The sequence below is a fragment of the Bacillus rossius genome, chromosome 1 (assembly GCF_032445375.1).
Source record: "Bacillus rossius redtenbacheri isolate Brsri chromosome 1, Brsri_v3, whole genome shotgun sequence".
Lineage (NCBI taxonomy): Eukaryota > Metazoa > Arthropoda > Insecta > Phasmatodea > Bacillidae > Bacillus > Bacillus rossius.
In genome coordinates this window covers 105,246,211-105,259,128 of record NC_086330.1, presented here as the reverse complement: position 1 = coordinate 105,259,128, position 12,918 = coordinate 105,246,211, and the positions used below count along the sequence as shown (strand labels likewise).

General features: G+C 35.5%; 1 protein-coding gene across 19 annotated transcripts in view; it reads right to left on the bottom strand.

Annotated features, from left to right (window-relative positions):
- Positions 1–12,918, bottom strand: part of LOC134541238 (serine/threonine-protein kinase N) — a 372,780-nt gene that overhangs the window by 24,618 nt on the left and 335,244 nt on the right. For 10 of the 19 annotated variants that reach the window (XM_063384564.1, XM_063384574.1, XM_063384629.1 and 7 more), the window contains 2 exons: positions 6,056–6,208; positions 5,780–5,959 (listed from right to left, as the gene is read on the bottom strand). In XM_063384564.1, the coding sequence (XP_063240634.1) occupies positions 5,780–5,959; positions 6,056–6,208 (333 nt within the window). The remainder of the gene's footprint in view (positions 1–5,779; positions 5,960–6,055; positions 6,209–12,918) is intronic. The other 9 variants (XM_063384580.1, XM_063384638.1, XM_063384593.1 and 6 more) reach the window with 1 other exon arrangement.

The following is a 12,918-nucleotide window of genomic DNA, read 5'->3' as shown; positions in this document are numbered from 1 at the left end:
AATTATAATTTTCACTGTCTCCCAAACCAAAATGAATAATCAAAATGAATGATCAACTTAAATGATTTAAGTGATATAAAAACAGTTTCACTGTGATAAATTACTTTGAAAATTGAGGTATTGTAGCACGTCTGCTACCTAGATTATTTATTTTTATTTTAGCTTTGTAAGCCTGAAATTTTTTTATTAAATCATTGGTATATTTTTGTTTAGTTAAGTTTTGTTTACATTTTTTCTAATATTTTAATTGGCCATTAGAGGCGGGCCGAAAGCCATCGTTAATAGTCAGCTTTAGAAAGTTTTGTAATAATTAATTCAGATTTTTAAATTAGTTTTACTATTATTAGTTTTATTTATTGCCTGGTTTATTTAAGTTTTACGTCGAGTATTTTGAATTGGCATTTTAGACTTTATAAACGGACTTTAGTTCCTTGAATCGCCGCTAGAATTGCAACAGCGCTCGTGCGCACAGCGAGGGAGTGGTTGGTTTTCCACGGTCTGCCTGAGAGCGGTTTTGATGGCGTCACGACATGTATGCAGTGTGCAGTACATATTTTTTGGCAAAGGCGTACACTTTTAAATTTAACAAGCATGATGCTTGATGGATTGGACTGGGAAGTTATCAGTAGTATTGAATTTTTTAAGAAGCTATGTTTTTGTGATGTACGAGGGTGATGCACGCCACACACTGCTCAGCTGTTCGTCCCATTTGGCCGGTTGGCCGTGACCTTCACCGCAAACGGACGTTTGCGTGGGCATTTGCAAGTTTATGCAAATATACGGTAAACGCTTTTCAAAAGAGGATATCAAGTAAGTGCCCCTTGCATGTTTTTGGCACAGGTGTGGGAAATCTACGTACTTTTTTTTAAGTCGACTTGTAATGTGGCGGCCGTCTCAACCTTTTGGTGAAACGTAAAATGAACTTAAAGTTATTTTTAAAGTCTACCAGTGGAAACAGGTATTCTCGTTGCTTTTAATAAGCCTTCCCAATTTGAGTGCGCACTGACTTTTTTAAATGGAATCACACGGCCGTGTACTTGAACTGGAACTTAAATATTTTTTTTTGGTATTCTGTAATAATATACCGGGCTTAATTTTAAGAAATATATCTTTAGTAGGCTTTTGTAACCTGTTTATATTGTCGGAGCCGGAATTTACTTCACATGGGAGCTCCCGACGTATTTATTTGTAAATTTAATATTTTAGTCTAAGTTTTGCTTGAGGCCAGCAAAGGTTTGAAATTGTTCTTAATTTTTTTGGTAACGTATTAATATTTAAAATTCATGCTCAAATATCTGATAGTTGTATAAATGTACATTCCGGGTAGGGAATATAGGAAATCTATTGTAGGAAGTAATGATATTTATATGGAGTGTGGCAACGAAGTTAGACTAAATATAATCTCATCTACTATATAAGGAATTTATGTATTGCCTAATACGTTATTGTAATTGGATCAACTTATTTATGCGACGTGCTTTACGTAATGTAATGTTTTTCTAAGAACACGTCATATGTTGGGCAAAGTTAATAATTTTTTTTTTAAGGAAAATAAATTTTAGATGCTTATCTTTATTTCGGTTGTAGTTTATCTTAGCAGTACCAAACTGACCCTATCTCTTGTTTCCTGCTGTAAAGGATTTTTTAAAGTTTTTGAATTAATTTTAATTTGGATTTTAACATCATGTAATATTTTCTTTAAGTCTGCCCCCATTCTGATTTGTGGGTTTTTAGACGTGGTTAGTATTTTGGGCAGAACAATTTTTCTGCATTTAGATAATTTTTTTTATACACGTTAGTACCCAGCTGGGGGCGGGTATTGTGACCTTTGGCTGAAAGTTATGAGCAAAGGTTTCAGTATATCTATTCACAATAACAGTATACAGTAAAACTAGCGTAAGACGTTCTTGCATAAAACGTTTCCCACTTATAAGTTCACAAAATTATTCCCTTGATCCCTTCCATATATCCCTATGTTAATTATTCCCATTCATAACTTTGCGTTAATAGAAGCTTCCTGCATATAACATTCAACATTTGGAAATACGTAAATTCGTAAAAATTAATGATGGAGTTAAAAGTTCGAAGATATATATATACAGGGCTAGATTTTAAGGAATATTTTAACCTGCCCAACGGACAGGTGTAATCGAAAATTTGCCTGTCTGCCATCCAATTTGCCTGTCCGCTGTTTTACCCAAATAAAAAAAATTTCAAAGACGCTGAAAAAGTGAGAAAAAAGGATTTTTTGCTATATTTTGCACCTATTTTTATCACACACTTAACATCCTTATTTAATCATCATTTTCAGACGAGTCACTGTCTGAGTCACTGCACAAATTACTTGGCTGATTCTGTCTTGAACATCTTCGATAAGGAGGCTGAAAGGGTCGACGTTTTCTCTGAACATTATGATACCAGAGATTTATTGCTGGTGCTGGATCAAACTCACTTTCAGAAGGTGACTATTTGAACACGCATGAGGGCAGACAGTGTATCATCATTTAGACAGTTTCGCCATTTAACATTATATTCTGACTTGTCCTCGTCCGTTTTTCTTTTCTCGTGGTTTTGAAGCACCAGTAATGAATTTCCACATTGTGTAACGCAATTAATTAAATACTTAAACAATCGCCGAGACAAGATAAACTGTAAAAGATCACTGTGTCCTCTGTAAACAAGTAATGTTTATTTTTTGATGCAACATTTGACAGGCGAATTTTCAAGCAGTCGCAGTCACTGCGGCCACTGTCAGCTGCATCTGGAGTACGCCGTGAAATGTTAACCATGCGAAAACACTTTTCTGTTAACAAACTATGTTAAAGTAGAGCAAGGAATTAGTAAAGTCGCGATTTATAAAGACAATAAATTTAAAAATTTATATTTTGAAAGTATACAATACAACGGTAAATTACATAATTGTTGGCTGCACTGCAACGAAATTAATTAAAAACATGGCAACAAAAACAAACATAATCGGTGTGAGACTTTTGCATCTCTAGCATACGAATACGACTATGTTACGTGAATCATGACGTGAACGTAAGATTTTAAGAATTATGATTCAGAAGATTTCAGCACGGTTTGTACATAACCTACTTTTTTTTCCTGCGGTATACAATAGCCAGAGTCGTCCGTCACAAAAGAGCAGCCATTATTGTTTATTTATAGATACTGTCAAAGACGTTTTATTTGCGGTCGTGGTCGCATAAATGTTATTAATCACCTCTGCTGCATTAGTGCGTGCGAATAACCTCGGCGTCACAGGTTGCACCTGTCCACCGGACTTTTTCATTTTGCCTGCCCAGACGAGATTTTCCCTGTCCCGGGCAGGTGGACAGGCGCTAAAATCGAGCCCTGTATATAGACAGAGAGAGACACAGAGAGAGACGTGCGTGCACGCACGCACACACGCGTAGCGGCGTGTGGCACAGGTTCCAACGGCCGTGTTCAGTACAAATTATTTCATTAGTGTTTGAAAATACTTAAATTTGTAAAAATTAAAGATAAATAGAATTTAAAAGTTTTAAGATATATATAAATTTTTTTCATCTTAAAACTTTTAAACTCTATTTATCTTTAATTTTTACAAATTTAAGTATTTTCAAACACGGCTGTTGGAACCTGTGCCACACGCCGCTACAAGTGAATTTTTCGACCAAACATCTGCATGCATTCGTATTGACTGAAAGGCTGTTTCATCTGCATGTCATTTCCCCCATTCAAGGCATAACATTTGACAAATACACAGAAAACCAGGTTACCACCAGCTAATACTTGTTGACCTGTTTACATTTTTTTATTTTGAAGCATATGCTTCTTGAGTCGCTGTACAGCAAAGCGATTCCTTCCCCTCCCTTCGTCATTTCCCCCTCTCCCCTACCTCTATTGCTGGTTGGATTTCCCCTCTGCATCCCCACTACCTTCCCTGTAGTGTGTTACTCCGCCGCACTCTATATTTGTGCTTATAAGGGCCTGCTAGCTCTTGGCTCAGGTTGTTCGGTGGCGGTCGGGGAGCAGTGTGTACTAGTCAGTATCAGCGATGACGGTAACTTGCATACAGTAACGTTAAATTTCTTTCACGATGTGGCCGTGGCTTTTTTACATTCATTTTTTTTGCCCTTGTAAGTTAACTTTAATCAGCCACAATGTTAGTTTGAGCCGTTTGGGCTGTAGTATCGGCATTTCTGTTTGTGTCTCGCTATACTGCTAGTTTTCTTACGTGGTTTGCATAGCCACTGATAAACGTAACGTTTGATTCATTGTAACGATAAAATTAACTTTTGTACTTTTTGTTTACGCCACACCGATATTGGCTGCCTTGTTTTGTTGTGGGGCTTTAAATAGTTTCATTTTTCTTGCTTGTTTTGTATTTGCCCTTTAATGCCATTTGTCTTTGCCCTTTAATGCCATACGCACCATTTGCTGCGCGAGCCAATATCGAGTTTGGGCTTGTGTAACCTCTCCCCTGGCCGCACCGAACCTCCACGTTTAGGGCTATATTATTCATTTTGATTCATTCTAAATTGTTTTGTTTGTTTGAATCATTTTGTATATGGCCTGCGCAGCCTGCTGGGGTTTTATACTCCTTTATTACTGCTGTATTTTAATAATCTTCTATTTTACTGAAACATATTGTATACTCCCAGTACTTGTTAGCATGCTGCGTTTATTGAGGTACCAATCATAACGGTTCATGTTATATTTGTAACTGTCTTGTGGACTTGTTCCGATTTTTTATTGCGTCTTAATAGAGCACGTTTTGTTCACATACATTGTTATGCATGTATTAAACGTTTATACTCATGATTGTTATCAATAAAAAACAAGATAACTAATGTGGTTAGTCCTTTTATAACAACATTTACACCTCTCTGAATAATTACACTTTTTGCTTTAATAGCTTGCAGTCTGGTCAAACCCGTGAGTCCACCGGGCTGCAATTTTTTGTAAGCAGTGCGCACACTTTGTATCATGCTCGGTAAACAATAATTGATATCCCGGTAATAAGCGGTTTTAGTCAAGGATTTTTTTAGGGGTGATTTTAAGGTTATCAAGCATAATAAACATTTAGTGTTTTGAAAAACAGTGCAAGTAGTGGAGGACCATTAAATGGAAGGAGTTATAGTTTGAAAAAAAATTGAAAATATCAAAAGTTGATGCAAATCCTTTGATACCGAGTATGTCAAAAAAAACCAGGGATGCCGCCATCTACTTTAAACGGAATCATGGCTATTAGTGTTTCGTCAAAGTGTAAAAAAATGAATGGTGGTATATACACAAAATATTCCAGATAGTGTGAGGAAGAGCTTGTGGGAACTGGACAATTTTGTGATGCGTCAGTCTACAAATGTGTTAAAACAAACAACTTGACCGAGTATTTTACAAATCAGTAAATGCTACTTTGTTTTTTGCTAGTGTTGTTTTGCTATTTTTTATTATGGTTATTAAATTTAATTCAGTTTAAATAATTAAGTTTACTAATATTCTTGTATATGCTCACAATAATAGGTAATTGTAATTTTTGAATTAATACAGTATGTCATTTGAGTAAAAATTTTTTTTATGTAGCAACTAAACTGTGTATTTCCCTTTTAAGGAGTTTTCCCTGTTAAAAACTTTTTAGCATCCAGTCCCTTGAAAAAGTCTTAACATGGTTTTATTGTATTGTATAAATCTGATAACGTAATCTCACCAGAGTTTCAAAAAACATTTAACCAGTTAGATGCTACAACTTTTAGTTTACACTTCTTACCACAAATAAAAAAGAAGAACTCACCTCTGTCTGGAAGCAGGCAAATAGATTCACCAAGAAAGGATGCCTCATAGCATTTGCAACTTCAAAAATACGTTTTTCCGAGAGGAGAGACTCCACTTCATCTCGAGCAATGATATCACCTTTCTTCAGTGCTTTTATCGCAAAATACTCCCCTGTGTTACGGTACTGCGAAAGGATTACCTGAAAAACAATTCAAGCGAACAAAATAAAACATCCAAGAGATTAAAGACACCATGGCATTTATCGGGGTGCAACAAGCGTACCAAGAAACAATACCTTTCCAAAGTGTCCTCTGCCAAGCACACTCAGCAGTCTGAAGTTATCCAGCGACATTCCTGTGAACTGCGACTGGCGACGGGACTCGTACGCACTGTCACGGTGTTCCAGTCGCCGCACGCCTCCCATCTGGTCTGGCTGATCATACACATTCTGTTGCCAGCAAACACCATCAACTACTTTCTCAGCACAGTGTAATGTTTGCTAGCACAAGCATATACAATCAGTCCTCTACTTTGTACTCTATTCTAGAGCTACAACAACCAGGCAATTTGCTTCAGGATGTAACACCTCTTGTGTGTGCAAGTGCATGTGCATACGTGTGTGTACATGGGCATGCATGTGTGTGCGCATGTAAGCATTTAAGTGCATGTAAGTGTGCGTGAGTTTATGTATGAGAGCACGACAGTGTACGGGCAAGAGTGCAAGTGCACATGACAGCGCAAGAGTATTCATGTGAGTGCACACGTGAACGCACATAAGAGCACGAGCATGTGTAAGCATGCTCTCACGTACACTTATGGGTTCTCTCACTTGCATGTACTCTCTCGTGCTGTGGCTCTTCGTCAGGTGCGCCACCACCCCTCAGGTGGAATGGGAAACAGAGACTCAGCAAAAACAGTCACACCATAAATTTTGAAAGCTTTGGCAAGTAATATGCTAACAATATCACATCAATAAAGGTTTCTTAAACTAAAACAGAGACTGTTAAACCCACTTAGGCCTGCCGACACCGGATATTAGTTCATTATCACCGTTTCATGTCTTACTTCATTGCACCTGTGGGTATATTTAGTAATAGCGAAGGGTGTTGAATAAGATATATTTTTAGCGGTAAGATAATAAATTCTTCTTTAATGTTTGAAGGTGTGTGACCAGCAGCAAACACTAGCACTTGGGCAAATCTTTGGTGCCAAAAATCATGTCCTCATAGAGAGCAGAAGTTTCTTCACTGCTTTGTATTTGCTCGGCCATTTGCCTGCTGGCAATTTTACAGTTTAAGACAGCTTGTCTCAGTCTGTGCATAGTAGTGAATACAGTCAAACCTCTATCTATCAAACTCGCATGTATTTATTGTCTGTGTTTATCGTATACTTTCTACGGTCCCGGCAAAATTGCCCTACAACTAAGGTTAAAAAAGTCCGCTTGTACCGATGTTGGAATTATCGTTTTGCCTGCATTGATCGTACAAAATATGTGGTCCCGTCACTATAAATTATAATAGATGATCGTTTAACCATAAAGATTTTGCAGAAATAACCATTTCTTAGAAAGAAACCGTCATAAAAACAGAAACGATAGTACACCAATCCCTCACTTAGCACGACTAATTCGTTCCTAAAAATGTTCGTGTTAATCGAAATCGCGTATTCTGAAGCATTAGTCCCCATAAATATAAGGCTAAATTATTTAATGTGTTCCAAGATGTGTAGGAAAGTAATCTTTACATAATATAAATGCGTAGAATAATACTTGAAAATGCATATGTCATATCATTTATCTTTTTAAACCTACCACCGAATACGTTAGATAAAGAAAACATGGCACAGTGTAACGGGAGATAAGTGGTAACATATTTACCGTCAGTCAGCAGGTTGGCTTGCCCGCCCAGGCGTGACCTTCAACACGCGCGTGCGTCTGTCTGCCTGCTGTTGCAAGCAGCTGGATCCTTTGTTATTACGTTTAAAACTTAACAAAATTAAAACACTTTTATGAAATTAAGAACCGGTTTTATATAGGTAACTTTAAAACGCACAGCCATATGTAAACATTTAATTTGTTATGCACACCTCTTATAAAAGCGGCTATGTAAACAAATCAGTTAACAGATAAACAGATTTAGATTTTTCCTAGAGCACAAACATAACATTAAAATATGTACATATACAAAACATAAAAGTTAGTTAAATATTTTCTGGGGTGAAATTAACACTATCATCTTGCTTTTTTTTTAAAAACGTGTCCAATTTCATCTGTTTTGGTTTCTGTACGGTACGGCCTGGTCTGCAGCCGGGCATCAACGGTACGGCCTGGTCTGCAGCCGGGCATCAACGGTACGGCCTGGTCTGCGGCCGGGCATCAACAGTACGGCCCGGTGTTTGTTTATCTGCGTGCGCATCTCTTTCCCCTCGCATTCCAAACCACTCTTCCCCCCTCGAATTCCATACCTGACGTTGCGTCGTTTCCGAGATTTTTTTTAGCCTGTGGCGATTTCGTGCTAACTGAAATTTACAGACGTGCTATTCGAGACTAGGGCAGTAAACTTTACATCGTGCTAACTGAATTCGCATTAATTGAAGACGTGCTATGCGAGGGATTGGTGTATATAGAAATAGTAAAAATCACCTTAAATCTGCAGCCATTTTATAATAGCTACGAGTGAACTGTCAACAAACAGTAGATGGCCAACATTGGTGCCATATTTTGTGAAATCGACTAGTCACGAAACGTTGCCACACTATCGACTTGTATTTATGTACGAAACTTTTTCATGTCGGCTAAAATGGTAACGAAAAAAACAAAAAATTTTATACCGTACGTATATAAAATCACTTCAAGAATAAACATGTCCCTTATTATGACTGAGCATTAAGACGTGTAGTTTTTAAACTTCACAAGAAAAAATGAACGGTTTCTTGGTAACTGTTTTATACGTATTTTATAATTTCGGAAGTACGGTATTGTACAGTTGACGCATATTTTTTAAACTAACCATTTATTTCTGGGGATCGTAAATAATTAATTAGTGGTATCAAGACATCAAGATGAACGTAAACTTTAACATGTCACGGCAGCGAGAAAACTGGTGCGTATACCAATAAACTGGTATTAGAACTGGACAAAACTGCTACACGGGAGGTGGAGCTTATATATTTTTCCACTAAGCTCGCATCTATTGGCTGGCTGCTGATGGAACGTCACGAGTCTGGGCGGAGCGTTGAGCGAGTTATACTGCGCATGCGCAGCTCAGAGAACAGAGAGAGCCAGCCGGCGGCTACGTCACGCCGTAACAGCTGATCGAGTACAATGACCTTTCTCCGCGCACGGTGCGCTATTGACGGTAAATTTACATCAATTTGCGGCCTTTTTTAAAAAATTTTTTACTGTGGCGCAATGCGTATGTGTAATGTAGCCCGTATTTGTTCTGAACGCTGCAGGATACGACTGTAGTATTTTAATTAACTTTAACGTATTTATTACAATTTTTCATATTTTTAAACTTTTTTTTCTTCTCGAAAATCTGTACGTACGACCGAAGTGTACGTACGAACCGGGGGCCGTACGAGCGAGGTTTTACTGTAGTTGAGAACACTTGATGAACGAATTAGGATTATTGAATAAATTGAAATTGAATTGTAGGTCTGTTGTGCATAGGCCATGTTTTTTTTTTTAAAGTGTAAATTGAATTAAGTAAAATGCTTCCATTTTTATTTTTTTTCAATTGATTAAACTTTAATGACAAGTAACTGATATATTTCTGACACTAATTTTGAGGTTGAAATATTTTTTTCAAAACCTAAGAGTGAAGTCCACATCTATTGAATGTCCGCATCTACTGAATTTTTTTGTTGGTCCCCTGAAAAACGATAGATAGAGGTTTTACTGTAACTACATAGTGTTGCAGAAACTGAATACACATGTTTTCACAGAGTTTGCACTGTATGCTAAGGCATAAGGCATGTGGAACAGCTTAACTAAAGAGGTTAAGACCTTATGACTTGCAGCCACATTCAAGTTAGTACAGCGTCACCACCACATAGAAAAGGGCAGATTTACGTACAGCTGAATGATACAGGAAACAATGTTGAAAGCAATACGAGTGTCATCAAGTCTTGAAATAGCCTCTAACTGGGTCCCTGCACCCATTAATCACATTAAGAGGGTGGCTCAAACCCTTAAAACCTGTACAAATAAAATGTCAGCGAGATCCTTATCTGTATATGTATATATAAAATGTATGTGTGTGTGTGTGTGTGTGTGTGTGTGTGTGTGTGTGTGTGTGTGTGTGTGTGTGTGTATATATGTATATAATTTACTGAAATTCTGTTCCGAGGATTTTTCCATAGTTTAGAGCATGCAAAATTCAAATTCATTTTGCTTTAGGGTATAATGATTAATTGTTAATACTGTGGTATAATTAAATAAAGTAAACTTTACAGTTGTTTAAAAACAATTAAATAAGCAAAGACAGAATATTAACAATACACATAACCTGCATCAGCTGCCATGATGAGTTTTTTCTAAGCATCATTGAAAAATACATGATAAAAGTGGTAGAGATAAAATGTGGCTCACTATGTGGTTATTTCTGAGAACAATTTTTTTTTTGCAGGGGTACTGCATTCTTGCTTTGTATCATATTCATCACTGTGCCAAAAGGCAAGTGGAAAAAAAAATAGAAACCAGCTAGTTTTGATTGTAGGATGACTTTTACAGATTTTCAAAAATATTAATTCAATTTTAATCTATGCCGAAAAAACACAGCAAGAAACTTTATTACAGATTCTGATGCATCTTATTTCTTAAAGTATTAATAAGGTGGACTATGAAAGTGAAGTTATAATTGTCAACATTGTTTGCTAGGCTTCATTAAAAATATTTTTGTTGTGATATTTTTACTTATTTATACTTTGGTTGTTATAAAAAATATGTAAGAAACACAAATTCTCATAACAAAACATTCAAAAATAATTTTATCCTAATTAAAGAGTGAAATGTAGGTCCTATCTTGCATTCAGGTAAATATGGTAACTTATAGCATTTACTTGCACATTATGATTAGGCTTATTCCTAATAATGACATACTGTGAAAAAATGTTATAACTATGTCACAATTTATACATGATTGTTTCATGCAAATTAAATCACACAGCAAAAATCAAGTATGGATAAAGACATTGAAATAAAATCTGTATTGATAAAAAAAAAAACCTACATATTTTCATGATCATTGGTGATCTGTTAGATAGAAGGCCCACATTCCACAAATAAAAATCAATGTGCTAGGCTAAAAAATTTGTAGCCTGAACTAACATATTAAATTTACAATATCAAAAGAAATAATTTATTATTTGTATTCAATTTCAAATACACAATGAAATAGCAAATATTTAAATATTTTCAAGTGTAGTGAAGACATTGCATATCAAATTGTGTAACTATCAACATTAAGGTTAAAACGTTAAAAGTAAACAATATACATTATAAATGAGTATGTACATAGCTTCAATATATCATGGGCCTTGTAACTAAGTTTAATTCAACATATAAAAGGTTAACAGTAGAAGGGCTTAAGTTTAAAATGAGTGATGATGTGTCATTTAAAAATTTGACAAGTTCAAAATAAGTAAGTAATTTAAAACCACCAAAAAAAATTACTGAAGAACTCAAAAAAATACTCATGTGTGTGTGTGTGTGTGTGTGTATAAAAGCACATACACATATTCCACCTAAAAAATAATAATAATAATAATTTGCAACTGGTAAGGCTTTAAAAGCAGTAAACTATTCTATTACCACTTGGAAAAACCTAAGTAAATACAAAATGTCTGACATACATAGTTTAAGATAACAGTAATATTTAACATTCACACTTGGTAACGTACATGCATATGCATTACAAAAGCTTAAAATTTAATGTTATGTATACACAAAATTTTCTATTAAATAATAAATATTAATAAATGGAAATTTCATGCATCATGCAAAACTTTGACACAGATTGTTACAGGTATAGAAGTATTAAATTGGACAAAATAACTGGAAGCATGCAAAGCTGGTTGTTCTAGTGCAGAACCACACAGTTCGGATATCATAGTAGGTAATTTACCAATTTGTTGACTTCAGAATATTTAGTAGAAATGAACATTGCAAGAGCAGCAGAATACAACAAATGGACAGCAACAACTCTTAAGATGACACCAGTTGTACGAAAAGTGAAACTACTTAAGCTCAGATGATAAATCCTGTAACATACTCAGCAGTTACTCCTGGAATACTACATTAAGCAGCACAACGATGCCAACTTCAAGTACAGCGACAAGAGAGCTCAAGAAATACAAAGCTGAACGGAAAGTGTTTAAGTAGATGGAAGAATACACTTACGTCAGAACAGTGATGGCACACCGCTGATAACTAAAGCAGCAGGGGAAAGTCTTCCAAGACAGAACAGGTATTACACTTGAAAAAGTGCTTTCATAATGATTATGTATGAAAAAATTGTAGTACATATTTATAGTGTATTTATACACGAAAATCACAAAACGCCAAAGAGTAAACAGAGAGTGTGGTAACAATTTTATGCTGCAGGTCTGGGAGGTACTTTAGCTCTTTTTTTAAGATTCAAATGGAACACTGTTCACATATATAATATATTAAGCAACAAACTTCATTACCTAAATAAATCACTGTATATTTTCTTTTTTTGCAATTAGGTAGTATTAAGTCACATTTTAACAGTTTTTGAATCTGAAAATTAGGAGTACTAAATGTATCCAAATACAATTTTTTTGTGAAAAATTAAAACTACTGATTTCATCACAATATAGTTGTAATTTTTACCTTCTAAATTTATTCAAATCAACTTAATTGTCTAAATTCACAAGTTTTTAATGTCTAAATTCAAAAGTTTTTAATTTAAATGCTGCAATATTTAAAAATCTTTAGTCAATTTTTCTTCTTTATTATTAGCATTCTCAATAATTCCCTGACAAGAAGGAAGGAGCATGCCATGTCTTTCATTATAAATACATGGGCACTTTAGTAAAACACAAGGAAAGTATAGCTGATCTTATTTATAAAATTTATGCCGATTATCCTCTCACAAAAAACGAACTGTTTTGAGGGCATAGCTGCTGCAGATG